The 21,248-nt window shown below is 37.5% G+C and overlaps 1 protein-coding gene across 4 annotated transcripts in view; it reads right to left on the minus strand.

The window, feature by feature from the left end:
• Positions 1-21,248, minus strand: part of INTS4 (integrator complex subunit 4) — an 85,026-nt gene that overhangs the window by 46,859 nt on the left and 16,919 nt on the right. For 3 of the 4 annotated variants that reach the window (XM_074216963.1, XM_074216964.1, XM_074216966.1), the window contains exons 5-10: positions 19,678-19,863; positions 17,051-17,101; positions 14,673-14,761; positions 14,154-14,274; positions 5,615-5,686; positions 1,618-1,792 (exon numbers count right to left, since the gene is read on the minus strand). In XM_074216963.1, coding sequence (XP_074073064.1) covers positions 1,618-1,792; positions 5,615-5,686; positions 14,154-14,274; positions 14,673-14,761; positions 17,051-17,101; positions 19,678-19,863 — 694 coding nt within the window. The remainder of the gene's footprint in view (positions 1-1,617; positions 1,793-5,614; positions 5,687-14,153; positions 14,275-14,672; positions 14,762-17,050; positions 17,102-19,677; positions 19,864-21,248) is intronic. The other variant, XM_074216965.1, reaches the window with a different exon arrangement.

Below are 21,248 nucleotides of genomic sequence, written 5' to 3' on the forward strand. Positions count from 1 at the left end.
TAATTTTTTTATCTAAATGATGCCAGTCCTGAGGTGATGAGGTAAGGGATTCAGAATTAAAAAACCCTATCAGGCCAAGTTCTTAAAAAAAAGCCAGAGGCAGCAGAACTTTAGATGGATTTGAAAAGGGATACAAAATAAACCTCTTTTTTGATAATGTTTCATTTTAAAGTTTTTTATGCAAAATTTTATTCCTTATTTTTTATGCTTTTAATTAGATATCTGTTGATAGTTATCAGTTTTAAGAACTTAGCCAAAAGTAAGTAGTTAATAAATGTTGGGTGGAATCAAAGAAGGTTGACTTGAACTATATGGTCTGAGTACATAAAACAATAGGTCTGAGCCTAGAGAAAGGGACCTTTTCCACATTTTAGATTAAAGAAGGTTGGCCATAACAAATTTTTGAATTGGAAGTCAGGCCTAGTCACTGGGAGCAGACCACTCATTCCACCTAACTACCAGCTATTTCTCTGATAATAGGTGAGTCAAGGGATGGTGAAGAGATGCAAACAAGAACGTATCTCTTCTTTATGACAAGGGAGAGGTCAAAGAATTGGAGAGGAGGATCTTCCTTGGACTTAATACATATACTACTAGAATCGTCTTCTACATGCATATGTTCCACCTCCCATACTAACTCTTAAGACTCAGGGGAAAAAGAGTCTTACATGATGCATGAGTAATAGGAAGTAATAACACTGATTTGTTTGATTCTCTTATAAGTAGGGTTCTAGAGAAGACTCCTGGTTTATGAACCTTAATTCCAGTCATTATAGAAATTAGATGACTTAATATTAACTTACATTTAAATGGTACTTTTAGACTGTATCTCAAGTATTATTAATTCCATGTAACAGATAAGAAAACTGGGGCTCAGGAAAGTTAAGTGATTTACCAATGGTTATAAGACCAAGCATCAGAGCTGGTATTCTAATCTAAGTCTGCAGATGTAAAAATTTGTTCTATTATAACACAATTTTTTTTATTAATTCTCAGCGTCTAAAAGATAAAGCATTTTCTTGAATTTTGAGGAAATGGAATTGAACACAAGATAACATTAATGATGACAAAACAAAGGAGAGAAATTCATGGATGGAACTGGGCCCTAAACATGCAAGCAATTGGCTAATCATTCCACCAATTTTGATTAATGCAGAGTTAAGTGACTTGCCCAAAATCACACAACTGGGTAATTATTAATTGTCTGAGGTTGGATTCGAACTCAGGTCCTCATGACTGCAGAGCAGCTGCTCTATCCACTGCACCATTTAGCTGCCTCCTTATTCCAACTATTTTAAGCCGCAATGTCTTTCTGTGAGTCCTGAAAATGTCAATAATTTGACAACTCCCCTACCCCTTTGATCCCAACTAAAGGAATTATCAATTGGATAGCAGAAGAAGGAAAGAAATTAGGAAATTACATTCTCTGTCTAATGCATATAATGTATTAGAATAGAATTTTCTGATCATGGTTTAGCTTAACAGGATGGCATTTTGGAATTCTTAAAAAACCCCTATGTTAGTTTTTATCATTAATCTAGTTGAGGCATTGCTATTACGAGTTGTTTCTAGCTTCTTCTGCTTTCCTGTCTAAGAAAGCTCTGGGATAGTACTTACCGTACATTTCATCTTCCAACCCATGGACAAAGGCTCCACAAGCTCCAGATTCAATCAAGTTCACAGCACCTGTGTCTATTTCCTCTTTGGGAGCATCATCACCCCATTTTCTGCCACTAGAAAACTCCCCTGAGCTGTATAGTTCTTTGGCACGCTCATGTGCTGTGCGCTTCCGCTGCAAAGACCAACACTGAAATTAATATGCATAGAAAATACTCACAAGAGACTATTTACAATAAAATTTAAAATTTTTTCCCCTAGCACCCAAAGTAACTGGAGATAAGAGAATTTTCTATTTATAGTTTAATCCTATGATAAAAGAATTTTGTGAAGACTTTTAAAGAATGTGGAGCTTACATTGCTACCAAGTAGGAATTGCTGCTGAAAATGGCCTGCAAGATATTATATAGAACAGTAAGTCAAAAATCAGAACAAAATCATTCTGCCTCAATCAAATCAAAGTTGGTAAAGTAAGAAGAAATTCCAAGTTAAATCTTTCTCTTTTAAAATGAATCTCGGGTGGAGCCAAGATAGCAACAAGAGAAGAGCCTCTCTTTAATATTTCAAAACTCATAAAATAATGACTCTAACTAAATTTTCGAGAGACAGAACCCACAGAAAGATCCAGTGAGGCAATTCTCCAGCCCAAGGTAACCTGGAAAATAGTGGGAAGCCTCCTCTCCACAGAGTTAGAGGGGCAGCCCGCCAGAGTGAAGGAACTTCAGCCTCCCGGAGGCAGCCCCAGGGTGCCTGAGAGCCATGGCTCACGGCAGCAAGGGCAGTTTCCTGACCTACACCCTGGGGAGCACCGGGCACAACTTGGAAGATCATCAGGGGGGACCTCTGGCAGAGTGAGCAGTGAAGCCCAGTCCTCAGGACACTCAGCTAGCAGAGTGGCAACAGCCCAGATCCAGGAAACAGAAGCAGGCGGAGCCAGTAAGCAGGAGCCCCCAGGCAACTGAGCCTTGAGTGCTCAGTCTACCAAGACTGGAGAGAAACTTCTGAGGTCTGTCCTCTGTACCTGGAGAAGGACTCTGGGGCTCTGACCACATTCAGATCCCAATCACAGTCTAGGCCCCCATAGAACAGCAGGGTCCCCCCCACCTCAGCCCTGTGGCAGAGGGGTGCAATTGTAGTCACTCACAGACCAGGAGGGAAAACAGAGCTTCACACACTCAGATCCTGGGGGGGGTGTCCCAACAATACTCAAAAGCTCAGAAAGCACCCCAAGACGAGGCACAGGATGGGGAAATGAGTAAACAGAGAAAAAAGAACACCACTAAGAAATACATTGTCTATGATCCCAAGAAGGATCAAAATATTCAATCTGAAAATGAGGAAGTACAAGCTCCTGCATCTAAAGACTGAAAGAAAAACGGAAATTGGGCTCAGGCTATGAGAGAGCTCAAAAAAAAATTGAAAATAGAGTAAGGGGATGGAGCAGCTAGGTGGCACAGTGGATAGAACACCAGCATTGGAGTCCAAAGTACCTGAGTTCAAATCTGGCCTCAGACATGTAATAATTACCTAGCTGTGTGGCCTTGAGCAAGCCACTTAACCCCATTGCCTTGCAAAAAAAAAATAAAGGAAGATAGAAGAAAATTTGGGAAAAGAAATGAGAGAGATGCAGGAAAAACATGAAAAAGAAGTCAGCAGCTTAGTCAAGGAGACCCCAAAAAAATACTGAAGAAAAAAAATGTTAAAAACCAGCATAGGTCAAATGGATAAAACAGGTCAAAAAGTTACTGAGAAAAATGCTTTAAAAAGCAGAATTGGCCATATGGAAAAGGAGATAAGAAAACTCTCTGAGGAAAACAAATCCTTCAGATCTAGAATGGAGCTAAAGGAAGCTAACGACTTTATAAGAAAATCAAGACAATATTTTAAAACCAAAAGAATGAAAAATTAGAAGAAAATGTGAACCATCATTGAAAAAAACAACTGAGGGGTAGCTAGGTGGATAGAGCACTGGCCCTGGAGTCAGGAGTACCTGAGTTCAAATATGGCCTTAGACACTTAATAATTACCTAGCTGTGTGGCCTTGGGCAAGGCACTTAACCCCATTTGCCTTGCAAAAGTCCAACTGATCTGGAAAACAGATTCAGGAAAAGATAATTTAAAAATTATTGGGATACCTGAAAGTCATGATCACAAAAAGAGTCTTGACATCATTTTTAAAGAATTCCTACAGGAAAATTGCCCAAATATCTTAGAAGCAGAGGGCAAAACAGAAATTGAGAGACTCCACCAATAACCCCCCCCCCCAGGAATATTATAGCCAAGTTCCAGAACTCCCAAGTCAAAGAGAAAATATTACAAGCAGCCAGAAGGACACAATTCAAATATCGTGGAGCTGCAGTCAGGATCACACAGGACTTAGCAGCAACTACATTAAGGGCTTGTAGGGCTTGGAATATAATATTCTGGAAGGCAAAAGAGCTCAGAATGTAACCAAGAATCAACTACCCAACTACTACAATGCCCTCTTCCAGGGGAAAAAAGATGGACTTTCGATGAACCAGGGGAATTTCAAATGTTCCTGTTGGAATGGCCAGAGCTGAATAGAAAGTTTGATCTTCAATTACAGGACTTAGGTGAAGCATAGAGAGCAGAGAAGGGTAAAATATGAGGGACTTAATGATGATGAACTGCATGTATTCCTGCATAGAAAAATGATACTGATAATACTCATGAACCTTCTCATTTAACAGAGCAGGTAGAAGGAGCTTTTATAGATGAAGCACAGGAGAGCTGAATTTGAAGATATAATAATTGCAAAAATGGAGTCAATGGCTAAAAGGGAAATGTAATGGGAGTAAGAGAAAGGAAAAGTGGAATAGGCTAAGATATTTCATATAATAAGATTTTTTTTATTACAATGAGCTATTGCAAATATATGGAAGGGGGAAGGCGACGCGGAATGAGGGAAACTTCGCTCTCATCAGAGGTGGCTAGGAGAAAAACAGCATATATACTCAATGAGGTAAAGACATCTAGAGTAAGAAGGAGAGAAGGGGGACAGGGGAAGGCGGGTGATGTGAGTGATGGAGTAGAGGATGGACCATGGGGGGAGAGTGGTCAGATAACACATTTTCTTTATTCCTTTTTGCAAGGGGCTGGAATTGGATGGCCTGCACAGGACTACAGGGCCAGGTGGTTGCTGGGCCTTGGGGTGGTATGTAGGCTCGGGGCCTCTTGGCCCCAGGACAGGTGATCAGTCTGCTGCAACACTCAGCTACCCTACAGTAGAGACAGAGTGAAAGAAGAGAGAAAATATAGTGTATGGTAGTGGGGAAGTACAAATGGAGGGAGTTGCAATCAGCAATGGCAACAGTGGAAAAATATGGAAGTAGCTTTTGCAATGGACTTATCCTAAAGAATGTGATCCACCCATGACAGAGCTGGTGGTGTTGGAACACATACTGAAGCACATTTATTATTATTATTATTATTATTGGGTTTTGCAAGGCAATAGGGTTGGGGTGACTTCCCCAGGGTCACACAGCTGTGTGATTGTTGGGTGTCTGGGGCTGGATTTGGACTTGGGTGCTCCAGATTCCACAGCTGGTGCTCTGTCCACTGCACCACCTAGCTGCCCCTATTACTATTTTTTTAATTTTAATTTTTTTCTCTTTCCTTTATTGCTCATGAGGGTCTATATTTTTTGGGGGGAGGGGGTATTACGTTTACTTTTAAACAAGAATATTTTAGTAATATATTAAAAAACCATTTGTACAAAAATAAAAATAAATATAATTAAAAAAAAGAGTGAATCTCATTATCCACACTGATTTTTCAACACTCCTCCACCTATATACTGAACACTAATGAAGAAAACTGTTTAGTTTTTCAGTTTCAAAGTGTTAAGCAGTTAACCACCCACTGGATGAATCAAGAGAAGGATAAACCTCAAAAATGTAATAGATTGACTCAGTATATACTTCACCAAGAACATTAGTTACAAAGGTCTCGATTATGTGAAGAAATATCAATTTACCCTGAGATCCGACATGAGTTTCTTATCAAGTGTCTGCTCCAAGAAATGGGAACTGACTTGCCCCATGGAACCCTGTAAAATAACAATTCAATTAAATACATAAAATAACTTGTCTGCTTTGAATACTGTATTGCAGCAATTCACATATTGCAGTCTATCAATAAATACTATAGCAGCTATGGTTCTTTCTAATGTCCATGGTTCTTTATAATTTAAAAAAGTGTTTTGATCACAAGAATCCTATGAAAGAAAACGGAGAATACTATTAAAACGTAAGAGTTGGACTAACTTCCAACCTTTCAGAGTTTATCTAAAAAATGTACAAATAGGAAATCTCTTCAAAATTTCTGACAAGTTACAGGTGATCCAGCCTGTTAGAAAATTTCTAGTGCTAGGAAACTTGCTCTCTCCTGACCAGTCCATCCTACAATGGAACTAATGTAATTTTAAGTTAAGTTTTTCCTTACATAGAAGCCAAATGTATTCTTTTGCCATTTTTACTCACTACTGATCATTCTGCCCTCTGGGGCTAAGAGAAGAAAAAAAAGACTGTCCTCCAAATAATGGACCACTATCATGTCCATCCATCACCTAAGTCTTCTCTAAACTCCCCAGTTTCTTCAATCAATCTTTCTTATTGCATAATCTTGAGTCCATTTTCTATCCTGGTCATCATACTCTAAACATGTTTCAATTTATTCATATCCATTCTGAAATGTGATAAGTAGAAATAGACATAAAACTCCAGATGTGTTCTCACAGGGCAGATCACTACATGACTATATCTCAAATATTGTACTGGATGGAGTCTATCCTTATTTTACAGATAAAACTGAGATTCAAACTGAGGTTTGAGATTCTAGAGATTCTGATATTAAATCTTGTGTGCTCTTCCCATTACATCACAAAAAGTAACAACTACTTTATGTAAGTAAAACTTCTAAAAATAACAGAAACACACACACACACCCTCTCATTCACCTACCCCTCTCCAAAATAAACAAAAACAAAAAAACACCCAGCTGAATTCTCATCCATTTTAACAGGAACAAATGCTTATAAAATAGGTTTTCCCTCAAACTGCAGTATCATCATTATTTACTACATTTTAGAAGGAGTCTAAATTTACCAGCACTAAAAAAAAAAAGCACTGAGCAGTAGGGTCCACATATAGACATACATCTTTGTAATCCTGAAAAGTCCTTATGTCAATCTTATGTCAGAATGAAGAATGTGTTTGTCATTCTCCCTGTCTCTGAAGAGGTCTGGTCCTTAATGTCCAGATCATTCTCTCTCCCCCTTCACCTGCTGAATTCCTTTTAATCCATTAAAGACCAATTTAAATACAACTACTTTTATGGAAGCTTTCCCTACCCCTTTCCTGACAGGATAATGATTTCCTCCCCTCTGACCTTATATATTCCTTTGTTTTGTATTTGTATAAAGGACTAATCATATAGTTGATTAAAGTTAGCAAAAATAAATGTATTAGTTTGTGCAAAAATTCAGGTCCAACTATGTGTAAAAATGTGATTTGTTTCTCAAAGCAACATGACAAAAATGACACCTGTCCACAGGAAATTTATAGCCAACTTAGTGGATGGATCAATACAATTTGCCTAGATAAGGTTAGAACAAGATAGGGAACGAGGGATCTTATAGAGAAGCATTATGAAGTTATTGCAAAGTAACTAGTAACCTCTTAATTGCCAAATCTAATGGCCTTTTTCAGCCCTCACTGTACTTGACCTCTCTGTAGCCTTTGATACTGTCAATCATGTCTTTTCCTTCATACTCTCTTTTCTAAGTTTTTCTGACTGCTCTCTCTGGCTTCTCTTTTTTACTTGCTCGACCACTTCTGCTTTGTCTAATTTGCTGGATTTTTATCTGTTAACCGTCAGAGTCTTCCCAAGGCTCTCCCCGGATCTTCTTCTCTTTCCTTTCTATACTATTTCTCTTGATGAACTCTGCCTAGCCAGCTCTAACATCTCACTCAACCTCCAGTCTCTTAGCATCAACAGCCTAATGGTCATCTCAAACTGAATTCCCACTGACATCTTAAACTCAACATGTCAAAATTGAACTCATTATGTTTTCCCTGGACCCTCCCCTCTTCCTCTTATTGATGGGGTACCAACCTTCTCCCAGTCACCCAGGTTCACAACCCAAGTGCCATAAGAGACTCTCCCCCTTCAGATCCAATCAGTTGTCTGGTTTCTCTACCTTCATAACATCACACATACATGCCTCCTCTCCTGGGACACTGCAATTACTCTCATGCACATCTTCATCCTCTCAAGTTCAGGCTATGGTCAAGTCTGCTGGCTCTTCTCCCTGCCTTGTTCTCACAATTCCAATTCACACTCAGTTCAAGAATTTCCAGAGGTTCCTTTTTACCTCCAGGATCTCATATAACATCTTCTCTTTGGCTTGTAAAGCCCTTCATCATCTGGCCCACGCCTGCCTCTCCAGCTATCTTATATGTCCCTCCCCTCCATGGACTTAGTGATCCAGAATCCCAGAAACCTGGCTGTTCCTCAAACAGTAAATTCTCCCTGGCTTCCCCCAGTCTCAGAACAGGAGCTCTCCTCATCTCTGCCTCCTATTTGTCTTGGCCTCCTTTAAATATCAGCTAAAGTTCTTCCTTTATCTCAGTGCCCACTTCTCCCTGAGATGAACCCCAATTATCCTACAGAGATCTTGTCTCTTGATAGACTGGGAACTCCTTGGAGCAGGGGTTGTTTTCAGCCTTTCTAGCTCCAGTGCTTAGCACAGAGCCTGGTTCTTGAGTGTTTAAAAAATGATAGTTGCCTGAAAGATATGTGTTCTATAAAATCAACTGAAAAACTCACCACATCACCCTAAATATTGAATGGAAAGCCCATTTTAAAAAATCTATAATTACACATCTTTAGTGCTGGAGAATAGCAAACAAAAATTTGCCTCCAGGGAAACTGACCCCTGGGAGAGAGGGGGAGAGAAGCCCCTCCTGATATACAGCAAGGTTCTGTGCCCTTCTTGATCTTCACATGATTTTTTTTCTCAATGAACACAAGCTTCTCAAGGGATTTCACTTTTGCCTTTCTGGTTCAACAGCAGACACTCAACAAATGTGTGCTACTGACTGACAACTTCCACAGAATTAAAGGTCAGAGCTGGCAGATCACCTAGTCTGAGTCCTTACACCCCCCCCCCCGCAGCCTGACTCCTCACCTGTCAAAAAGGATCACTTTAAGAGAGATAGGAGAAACTAATGCTCAGTCTATCTGCCTCCTAATGGCCTATGAAAATGGTAAAGCACTATAGAAATGGGAATTCTGACCATTAAGAACAATGAAGAAACAGAGGCCTTAACCAACATCACTGAGACAGAGAGTACTTGAGCCAGGGCTATAACTGAGGTCACCTGAGTCCTAGGAGAATGCTTTTTTCTAACATTCAGGCAGTAACATTCTCATTTTTAAATCTTAGGAAATTTACAAACATACTTTAGAGTCCTTCAACAGAAAAGTAATAGAACTCAAAAAAGTAAATGAAAGTAAAAGGACATTAAAATGTTCAATTAGTAAATACAGCAATGTTCTGTTTCAGTTACAGAGAGAAAAGTTAAGGAAGATCACATTAAATGTTAATGTGTAACTTGATTCTCTGGCTGTGTTAAGGGAGGTTGGCAAGAGGAAAAAAAGAAAAAGAAGAGCAAGATCAATCTATCATAAGACATTTAGTAGGTGCCCACTATGTGACAGTCATTGTATTAAGCATTGGGAGGATACAAAGAAGAGGCAAAAGACAGTCTCTGCCCTCAAGGAGCTCAAGTCTAATGGGAGAAGGATGACAGGTGGTTGGCTGTTTTCATCACAGGGTGATGTCTTGACTCGTGATTTAAGGGATTTAAATGAGGCATCAGTTGCACAAAGTCACTGGCCTCACTTTCTCTTCCAAGGTCACTGAAGTACAGTGGCAAGACAAAAGCCCAGACACTTGGAGACGGTCCAGGATGCAGTAGATGATCCTGGCATCTTTGGTTAAGTAATAATAGTGGTGGAGCCAAGATGGCGGCATGAGGGTAGGAGTTTCTAGAAACTTGTCCCCCCCAAAAACTCCAAAAGCTATCAAATTATGATTCTACAAAGGATATGCAGAGGCAATTTACAGATGAGGAAATCAAAGTTATCCACAGTCATACGAAAAATTGCTCTAAATCATTAACTGATTAGAGAAATGCAAATTAAAGCATCTTTGAGGTACTACCTCACACCTCTCAGACTGGCCAATATGAACAGGAAGGACAATGATCAATGTTCGAAGAGATGTGGGGAAATCTGGAATACTACTACATTGTTGGTGGAGCTGTGAACTCATCCAATCTTTCTGGAGAGAAATTTGGAATGATGCCCAAAAGGCAATAAAAATGTGCATACCCTTTGATCCAGCAATACCACGACTGGGTCTATACCCTGAAGGGATGATGAAAAAGGGTAAAAACATCACTTGTACAAAAATGTTCATAGCAGCCCTGTTTGTGGTGGCAAAGAATTGGAAAATGAGTCAATGTCCTTCAATTGGGGAATGACTTAATAAACTGTGGTATGTGTATGTGATGGAACACATGAGGCATATTCAAAACTAGGAAGGATGGGAATTCAGAGAAGCCTGGAGGGATCTGCATTAACTGATGCTGAGCGAGATGAGAAACAGAAGAACATTGTACAACCTAACAGCAACATGGGGGTGATGGATGATCATGGACTTGCTCATTTCATCAGTGCAACAATCAGGCACAATTTGAGGGTATCTGTGATGGAGAATACATCTGTATCCAGAGGAAAACTATTACCTTTAATTTAAAAAAAAAAAACCATTATCTTATTATGTAATTTTGCTATCTCATACTTTATCTTTCTTCCTTAAGGTTATGATTTCTCTGTCATCACATTCAACTGAGACCAATGTATAACATGAAAACAATGTAAAGACTAACAGATTATGTTCTGTGGGGAGTGGGGGGGGGGAGCGACATAGGGGGATTGTAAAATTCAAAAAAACAAAAGAAGAAAAAGAAATTATGAACTCTAGCCAAAATTTAGAGGGGCAGAGACCACAAAAAAGATTGAGTGATATAGTTTCCCAGTCCAAGATAACTTAGAAGATCTGCAGCACAGCTGGGCCAGAGCAAACCAGTTCTAGCCTTTCAGGAACAGCCTGCGGGGCACCTGGGTCCCTGGGCATGCCTGTGTCTGTGACAACAGGGGTGGTGAAAGACCTGTGCATCAGAGTAAGCGCAGAGCCCTGGCCAGCACTAGCCTCAGAGCAGCCTTGTGGCGGAAGCCTAAAGAGCCACCCAGCACTTCCAGAGCATGCAGTCCACAGATAGTAAGGGGGTCCGGGAAGACTGCAGAGGTCTCTCTGCTCTCCCTGGGGCAGGACTCTGCTGTTTGCCCACACTCAGATCTAGGTTGCAGTTTGGGTCCCCATACTGCCATAGTCCAGTAGGATCCCTCTTCACAGTCCAGGGCAGAGGGAAGGGCCTGTGGTCATCCCCATACCAGAGTATAGGCAAGAGGGCAGTCAGAGTCTCTCATAAGACCTTGGAGGAATTAAGGTCTCTGTGGAATGTCTCTAAAATCCCCCAAAGCCTGGGAAGTGAAGTAAATCAGGCTGAGGAAATGAGCAAACAACAGAAAACAAAGAATCTGACCATAGAAAATTACTTTGGTCCCATGGAGGATCAAAATACACATTCAAGATGACAAAGTCAAAGCTTCTGTATCCAAAACCTCCAAGAAGAAAAGGAAATGGGCTCAAGCTAATATTAGGACAAGCTCAGAAAAGACTATGAAAATCAAGTTAACGGTGGTAGAGGAAAAAAAATCAAGAAAACCAAGTCAGCAGCTTGGTGAAGGAAATACCAAAAAAAATTTGAAGAAAACATGTTAAAAACCAGTTTAGGCCAAATGGAAAAAACAGCCCAAAAGTTCCAAAGAAGAATGCCTTACAAAGCAGAATTGGCCAAATGAAAAAGGAGAAAAAAAAAAATCTCTCTGAAGAAAATAATTCCTTCAAATATAGAATGGAACTAAAGGAAGTGATGACTTTGTGAGACATCAGGAAACAATAAAACTATACCAAAAGAATGCAAAATTAGAAGCAAATGTGCAATATCTCACTGGAAAAACAACTGACCAAGAAAACAGATCCAAGAGAGATAATTTAAAAATTACTAGACTACCTGAAAGTCATGACCAGGAAAAAAGCCTTGACTTCATTTTTTCAAGAATTAATACAGCAAAGCTGCACTGAGATCCTAGAAGCAGAAGGTAAAATAGAAATTGAAGGAATCCATTGATCATCTCCTGAAAGAGATCCCCCAAAATAACCCTCAGGAATATTATAACCAAATTCCAAAACTCCCAAGTCAAAGAGAAAATACTAAAAGCTGTCAGAAACAAACAATTCAACTACCATGGCTCTATAATCAGGATTACATAGGATCTGGTAGCATCTACATCAAGGGCTTGTAGGGTTTGGAAGATGATATTCCAGAAGGCAAAAGATCTTGGCTTACAACCAAGAATCAACTACCCAATAAAACTGAACATCCTCTCTCAGGGTCAAAAGATAGACTTTCAATGAAACAGGGGACTTTCAAACTTTCCTGTTGAAACAACCAGAGCTGAACAGAAAGTTTGATCTCCAAGTACAGGTCTCAGGAGAACCATACATAGAGGTGGTGGACAAGAAGGACTAACTATGAGGAACTTAATGATGCTGAACTGTTTGTATTCCTGTATGAGAAGATACTGATAACTTAAAAGAACCTTCTCATTTATAAGAGCAATTAGAAGGAATGTATATAGACAAGGCATAGGAGGGAACTGAATATAACAGTATAATATAGTATAAATATGGAATCAATGAGTGATCAAGCAAAATACTGGGAGGAAGGGAAAAGAGAGGAAGGATGGGCTAAGATAGTTCACATAAAAGAGACAAGAAAAAGCTTTTGCAACAGAGTGGAAAGGAGGGAAGGTGAGGAGGAATGAGAGAGCCTTCATTCTCATCAGACATGGCTCAGAGAAAAAATAACATACATAATTAATAGGGTATAGAAATCTATCTTACCCTACAGAAAAAGGAAAGGGATAGAATAAGGGGGAAGGAAGGGGGGAAGAAGGTGATAGAAGACAGGGAAGGTCATGTGAGAGAGTATTCAGATACAACATACTTCTGAGCAGGGACAGGATGAAAGGAGAAAGAGAATAGATTAAATGAGATTTGAAAGGATTAGAATGGAGGGAAATAAAGCTAGTAATAATAACAACATGGCACCTTCACATCCTTCATCATGTGAACCTTGTACATTCCCAATGAGTTTTACAGATTTTCAACATAATTTCCAACATTTTAAGAAGGGTCTAATCCCTACTTAACCAGAGTCAAAGGAGTTTCTGCTACTAAATTTCAGGACCTGATGGTTTCAAAGGGCACCTTTTTTAAAAGTATCCTGCTCAAGTGAAGCAAGGATAAATGGTGCGTGTGATTTTCTAGACCAATATGTAAATTACCATGATTTTCCTACTATATTTGCTATGATATAATAAAATACAAATCACTTTTCAAAATTTCAAATCTTAGTTTCATCAGTTTTGTTAATGGGACTAACTTACTACCTACACAGTGAACAAACTGAAAAATATTTTTATAAATGTACTGTCTGTCTTTGTCACTATCATCATCACATACAATAATAATGATAATGATGCCTCTACGGAAGACCTCATAGACACTTGTTCTATAACTAGAACTGTTTTTACATTTGAAACAATTACAATCTTTTAGTCTCAAAAGAAATTGTAAGAAAAGATTTGTTTCATAAATTTACCATGGTTTGGTAGAACAGCTGTATCAAGACTGCTGTGTCCTCACTAAGGGAGGATCAAATATGGCAATTATTTTGAGTTTTCGAATGTAGCTAGGAGGCAATATAGTACCCTAAGACAAAGGACTAACTATCAAGATAAAATCCTACTTCTGAAACATATTGGCTATCATTAGTTGCTAACCAGTGGCTAACCTGCAGAAAAGTAATTGAACTTAAAAGAAAATATGTCTTCACAGCTTGATTCAAAGTTCAAATCACAGGCCAGGAATCCCAATAAATGAATCATGTTGCTATGTATCTCTAACTATAGGTTTATATCATTACCTTATACTACGTAGGGTACCCCTACAAGAAGATGGGTTAGGTGATTTTTTTTCCAAGGTCACATCAATGGTTATTGAGAGAACGAGGTCCAGAAAGCTTTCTTTAAATGCCTTATTTAACAGGAATTAGGTAATCCTGAAAAGTTGTATACAAATTAAATAATATTGAAATAAACCAGGCAAAGTTTACTATTTAAAAAGGTAAATTCTAACTTTACCATTAATTTACCCCTTAAAAACTTATGTTCAAAGTTTTTGATAAATAAAACTTTTTTTCCCCAAATCAAACCCTGTATCTAATATTGGCAGGGAGAAAAAAGAAAATATAACTTACCAAAAGCTTTGCTGCTTGGACTCGAACCACCCAAGAACCATCACTGACCATGTGACAAATTTTTCCAAAAGCATCATCAACTAAGCGAATTTCCTCATTAGAAGAAGGAATGGGGACAATGCTAAATTAAGAAGGAAAAAAAGGCATGTTCCAAAGCATGAGTTTTTAGGTTCGGGATCAAGAGAATAAAAACAAATATAATAAAGAAGAAAACATTAAAAATACAACAATTAATAATCTTAGTCCTATAGCAAATTGATCAGAGTAAATACTTTGATTTTGGAATATGAAACATCATAGAATCAATCCAGTTATATCACTGGAAAACATGATTACTTAGTGTCCTGAAACAGGAAGTCATTTAGAATTATTTAGTTAAGTAATTATAATATAACACTTTCACATCCTTCTATTATGTGAACTTTGTATATTCCAGTGAGTTCTGTTGGGATTTTATGAGTGGGAAGGGAAAAAACTGCTTGATGATGATCAGAAGTTTCTTTTTACTCTTATACTGACCTTTCAGGATAGAGCTGACTAAGAACCCAAATTAACTGAACAGCAGCACTGCGTACTTGTTCATAATCATCAGAGAGCAGTTTACAGGCCTGCAATGAAAATTTCCAATAATATTTTGATTATATATATTCTTATTTCACTCCCTAAAGTAATTTTCAAACTTTCTGAAAGAAAAATAAGACAGCTAGATTAGGGCAATTAAAATATACCCCAGCCATTAGAATATTTATATTGTAATATTATTATTATCTTAACCTCTAACATAATTTATAAATTTCATTTCTGATCTTAAAAACCTTCATTTCTCTCAAAGATGCATAGTGCCTGATTAATAAACATTTATTATTGTGTAGGGGTGGCTAGGTGGTGCAGTAGATAGAACATGGGCCCTGGAGTCAGGAGGACCTGAGTTCAAATTCGACCTCAGATACTTAATAATTACCTAGCTATGTGACCTTGGGCAAGTCACTTAACCCCATTCCCTTGCCAAAAAAATCAAAACAAAACAAAAAAAGAACTAGAAAGTAAATTCCCAAAATTCAATACAATTCAATTATTAATGAACATTTGTAGTTATAGATTTTGGGTATGGAACTTTTGACTCTAAGGGCAGCCTTCTTGCATACTCTTATGAACATAAATAAGTGGTTTTAGAATGCTACTAACAATGAGTTGTGATAGAAGAGCAGCAAAAATGACATACAATGAATTAAGTGTGTAATTAAATGGACAAAAAAACAAATTAGCAACTCTAAGAAGTATTAAAAGGAGAAATCTTGACCTTTTGAGGAGAAATAAATTCAAAAGCAAAAAAATCTCACTGAAGACACAAAGAATTAAGACTAACAAAATCAACAAAACATAAGTCACCTTAATCAAGAAAAAGAAAATGAACAAGGTAAATTCTTAACATAAAGGAAAAAAATCATCAAAAATTATAATACATAGTTATATGCTAAACAAAACCTGACAATTCAAAGTTAATTTATCTAGAAAAATATAAAATATTCCAACTAAAAGAACTAAGAAATAAAGATACTAACTCACTCCTAACAAAAGAAATAAAGAATGCTACAAATGAGTAGCCAAAGAAAAGGAACAAGATTCAAACAGATTTATGAATGAATTCTATCAAGCAGCTAAAGAGTAAATGCTATGCTAAAATTTATTCTTAAATATAGAAATGGAAAGTATCCTATGAAGTTCATTTTATGAAAAAAAAAAACATACGTCCTGATAGTCAAATCAGGGAAAGTCAAGGTAAAGAAAGAAATCCAGACCATTCTCACTAACATATATTGATGCAAAAATTTTTAATAAAATCCTCACAAGGATATTTTCTATGTTTTTGTGCATATGCATGTAACTTGAAAATAATTTACTATAACCCAGTTGGATGCTTACCAGGGATGCAAAGATAGTCCAAAATTAGAAAAAAAAAATCAGTATGGTTAACTATATATACAAAATAATAATGAAAAATATTTTTTAAAAATGCGCTTGACTAGAAAAGGAATGGACCAGTTATGAGAATGAGTATCAACCGATGGACCAATAATCCTAAAACGAGGTCTCCCAAGGGCACTGAGTAGATGTCCTCTGAATTTATTAGAAAATATGGACAAAAAATTTCATAAATAAGGAATATGGACAGATTCAATTTGCATCAGTGGAGAGAGGAACTCAAAATGAAGATTACAAACCCATCAATGCACATGCAATATACTTTGTTAGGCACTGAGCAAGATAACAATTAAATAAACCATGTCACTAACTTTGAGGAGTTTCAAATACAATAGGAGAGAAGACACACATACAATTAAATTAGATCATGATCAGTGCACAGGGAAATATAAGATGCTGAGATCAGACACCTCTGTGTGATAAGATCAAAAAGGGCTTTTTCTAGGAAGTGGCATTTCTAATAGGTAAAAGGAGGCCAGTGGGCAGAGGTGGGAAATCAGAGAAGGAGCATTCCAATACTAGGAAAATTATAAGAAATGGTGAGAAGCCAGCAGAGCACAGGGCATTCTTGAGAACTGAAAGTAATGCAGTGAGGTTAAAACAGTGAGCATGAGGTGAGGGGCTGCAGACAGTGGGCCAGATAGCATACAAACATTAACAAGGGGCTGGCTGGACTGGGGATGCTGCCCTCATGATAAAATGGAAAAATTCTAGAACTCTAAGCAAGAGGATTAACTTTCATGCTTACAACCATAAAGAATTGGAATGACTGGTTGGTTTTTCTCCTAAAACCCACCTGGCTTTGTGGAACACTAATAAAACTTCCCATCACCCAAAGTCAACAATTTTCATTTATTTGACCTCCAAAATAAAAATCCCCCCCCCCATTCACAAGACAAAAGTCATTAAGTTACCTGATTATAAATTGTTTGATGTAATTTCAGTCCTCTTTCATGGAGCTGCAACTAGAGAAGAAATAGTAACTTCAACATTTGGACATGTTAATTGAATATTAATATTAACTTAATACTATTAACATTTCCAAGGGCACACAACTTGCATAGTGCTTTCCTCCCAACAACTCTGGGGAATAGGAAATAAAAATATCATTTCCATTGAACAGATAAGGAAAATAAAGCTAAGACCTTTGATCAGAGGCAAAGAGATGGTGACAAGACAAATCTAGGAACTCTTTCCCCTCAATATCAGAGATAAACAACTAAAGAATCTGGCCAATATTTCACAAGAAACTTTTGTTGAAGATGTCAAACAAATAAGGTAAACTCAGGGAAATGCCACAGACATCAACCTCTCACTGCTCTGATAAGGCTCGTAAGAAAAATTTGGTAATATTAAGCAGTCTGAGGGGAAATGTGGTCAGACTTACATTAATTGATGCAGAGTGAAAATCTATATGAGCACAACAACAAAATTGGAAGGAAAAACTGAACATTGTACAATTATAAAAACAGGGCTTGGCCCTAGAGGAGAAATAAAAATTGTATCTCTATACTTTCTTTGAAGAAGGGAGGGACTATTCAACTGAGATCAATGTATAAGAAAGAAACAATGTAAAGACTAATAGAATGCCTTCTGTGGGGGGTGGAGGGAGGGAAGCAAGAATGGGGGGAAAATTATAAAACTCAAAATAAATAAAATCTTTCTAAAAAAAAGAAGGGAGGGACTACAGGTGGGGAAGGGTACATATACTGTTAGAAAGTGGTATTGTGCTGGCTGATCTTACTGAACTCCTTTTCCTTTTTTATTCTTTGTTAAAAAGGAAGGAGAAAGGGGCAGCTAGGTGGCACAGTGGATAAAGCACCGGCCTTGGAGGCAGGAGGACCTGAGTTCAAATCCAGCTTCAGACACTCAATAATTACCTAGCTGTGTGACCTTGGGCAAGTCACTTAACCCCACTGCTGTGCAAAAGCCAAAAAAAAAAAGAGAAAGAAATTAAAAGGTATATTCAGAAATGAATATGATGCAAGTGCAAAAGGAAGCAATAAAATCAATAAAAAGGCTGTCTGAGGAGGGAAAAGCTAAGGAAAAAATTTTAGTTCATCTACATTTTAAAAACAGAGGGGAATAAAAAATCCAAGACCTATAAAATGTTAAGCCTTCAAGCCTCTAAAGCATTAAAAATTAGCTGATACTTGAATCAGTCCTAGATGCTACGTACAAACACAAGGGAACTGTCATCAAGGCATTACAAAACACAAATAGACACTCCATCATAGACACTCAATCACATGTTCATAAACAGATACATGTGAAATCTGAAAGAATGAATTAAGCACAGCAGCATCAGTTCAAACTATAATGAATAAAAATTCTTTCCCCAAAAAGTAGGGGTCCAGCTTCTTCTCAGAAACTTTTTATAAAGGAAACTCTGGCTTCTGAGGATGCCCTTAGGGCTAACTCCGGTGTTTAGGAAGGTTTTCCTTATATTAATCTTCAATATATCTTGGTACAACTTGGTACAACTTCTACCTTCTGCAGCCAAGCAGAGCAAGTCTAATCTTCTTTCCAAATGACAGCCCTTCTATACTCTATCACAGGATTACAAAGCTAGAGGCCATCAACTCCAAACCTCTTCATTTACAGAGGAGACAATAAAAGCACCAGTGAAGTTAAGTGATCTATCTGCCTAAAGTCACCCAGTGGTGCGCATCAGAGGCAGTTGAACCCTGGCCTCGGAAGTATGTAAGAATTCTGAAATCACCTTCTCCAACCAATAACTTGTTGGCTTTCCATCTCCCTGTTTCCCCTTTCCAAATTGTGACCTACAATCAATCCTCTCCCAGGCCGTCTGGCCTGTACTTGTCCCTTTCTACTCCTTTTCCCAGTGTTCCCATAGTGAACCAGTTCAGCTCTACACCAGTCTCTACACAAGTTCCTCTTTCCTTTAAGATTTTAAGCCTGAATCTTCTGTCTCCTTCTCATTCACAAGAAGAACAAGAGTGAATCTGTCCCATGATCTATTGAAACCTAAATTTATAATCTTCATCATCAGCCAGTCTGCTTATCCTGTTAAAAAGGGATATAAGGTTAACCTACTCTATCCTGGTCTGTAAGAAAATGTGTTAACCTTGATGATGACACTCAGAAGGACACATACACAGAGACCCTTACGGAAGTATGTACACAAGACACTCATCAGACTGTACATTCTCCTACTCAGAGGTGTATTTACAATCACACACACACAAAGATGCATATTCACAGACATACTTAACATATGCAAGTGAAGACAAGCAAATATGATAGACACAAAATCATTGGAATACATACATACACAAACACACACATACAATTTACCATAAGACACCAAGCAGTCAGGAAATGTTTGCCAAATACTCATCATATGGGCATTATAGGGGCATAAAGATAAAATCTTAAATTCTGAAACTCAATCTTAATTAAGGCCCTGCTAAGAAAATGATATACATACACAAGGACAAGGGCACATGATACATTAACAGCAGTGTGTCCCAGATTTAAAACAAAACTATTCTTAATTCATTTTGACAAGTTTATTTACCATTGCTTTTATAGCTGCTGTCCGAACTCTAGGGTCCTGATCCACAAAATAATCCCCTATAATCTTTTGGACATCTTTGGTGGCCAGGCCTTCAGCATCCTTGGCAACATTTTTCTCCAAAGAGCCCAGATTGCCAAGTAACTGCAGACATTTGTTCCTTACACCATGGGAGGTGTCAGTGAGATGCTACAATAAAAAGTCAAAAGAAGGTATTGAGGTCAATTAATTTTAAAAAATGTTTTAATGCAAGCTTATTTTATTTTCAGATCAGTACTGTTTCCTTCACCACCTCCTTCCACCCCCACCCAACCCAATGAGAAAGTAAGAAAAACTTTCATTACAAAAGTAAAGCTGAGCAAAACCAATCCTCATATTGCCCATGTCCAAAAAAAATTATTCCAATCAGTATTCTGAGTTCATCACCTCTCAGTGGGGGTGAGAGAGGGATATTTCATTGCAAATTTTCTAAACCATGGTTGTTCATTGTATTGACCTGAGCTTTTAAATCTTTCAAAGTTGTCTTTATAAACTGTTATTATTGAATAAACTACTCATCCATTCTCCAATTTACAATCATTCTCTTAAGAGTTTCCAATTCTTTGCCACCACAAAAAGAACTTCCAGAAATGTTTAATGTATAAGGGTTCTTTTCCTCTTTTAAAAATCTTTTTGGAGTTTAGATCTAGTTAGTAGTATCACTGGGTCAAGGCATATGGGCAGTTTAGTAAATTTTTAAACATTTTTTCCATTTTGCTCTCCAAAATGGTTGGACCAGCATCCACCAGCAGTATATTAATATATCCATTTTCCCCACAGCTGATAAGTATGCAGTGGTATCTCAAGAGTTGTTTTAATTTGTATTTCTCCAATTAATAGTGATTCAGAGCATTTTCTTTCATAAGGTTATGGATAGTTTGGATTTCTTTCTCTGTAAATCATTTACTCATAAATTTTAACCAAATGGCCAAAGGGCCATTCAGTTCTTCATTCAAAAAGTATTTATTTTTAAAATTTTTTTATTTAACTCATCCCATTACCATGTAAAAACCATTTTTTTTAATTTAAAACTTTGAGTTACAAATTTTTCTCTTCTTCCCTCCTCACAAACCCCTTCATTATTAAAACAAGCAATTTGAATACATTATAAATGTGTAGCCATGCAAAATATTTCCATAATAATCATGTTGTGAAAGAAAATATAACAGTATCCACCTAAAAAAAGGAATCTCAAGAAAAACAAAGTTAAAAAAAATATGCTTCAATCTGTATTCTGAAAACTATCAGATCTTCGTCTGGGCATGGACAGCATGCTTCATCATATGTCCTTCAGAGTTGTCTTGGGTCACTGTACTGCTGAGAAAAGCCAAGTCTAACCAATTGCTAATTAGGAACCAGCTTTTGTTCCTATAAATCTGAGTCAGTTCCCTCTATATTTTAGAAATTAGACCTTTATCAAAGGAAACTGCTTGCAAATATTTTTTTCATTTATCTGTTTCCCTTCTTTTTTTTAGTCAATTTGTTTTCTTTGTGCAAAAACTTTTCAGTTTTACAGCATCAAAATGGTTCATTTA

The sequence above is a fragment of the Macrotis lagotis genome, chromosome 1, assembly GCF_037893015.1.
Source record: "Macrotis lagotis isolate mMagLag1 chromosome 1, bilby.v1.9.chrom.fasta, whole genome shotgun sequence".
NCBI classification, from domain to species: Eukaryota; Metazoa; Chordata; class Mammalia; order Peramelemorphia; family Peramelidae; genus Macrotis; species Macrotis lagotis.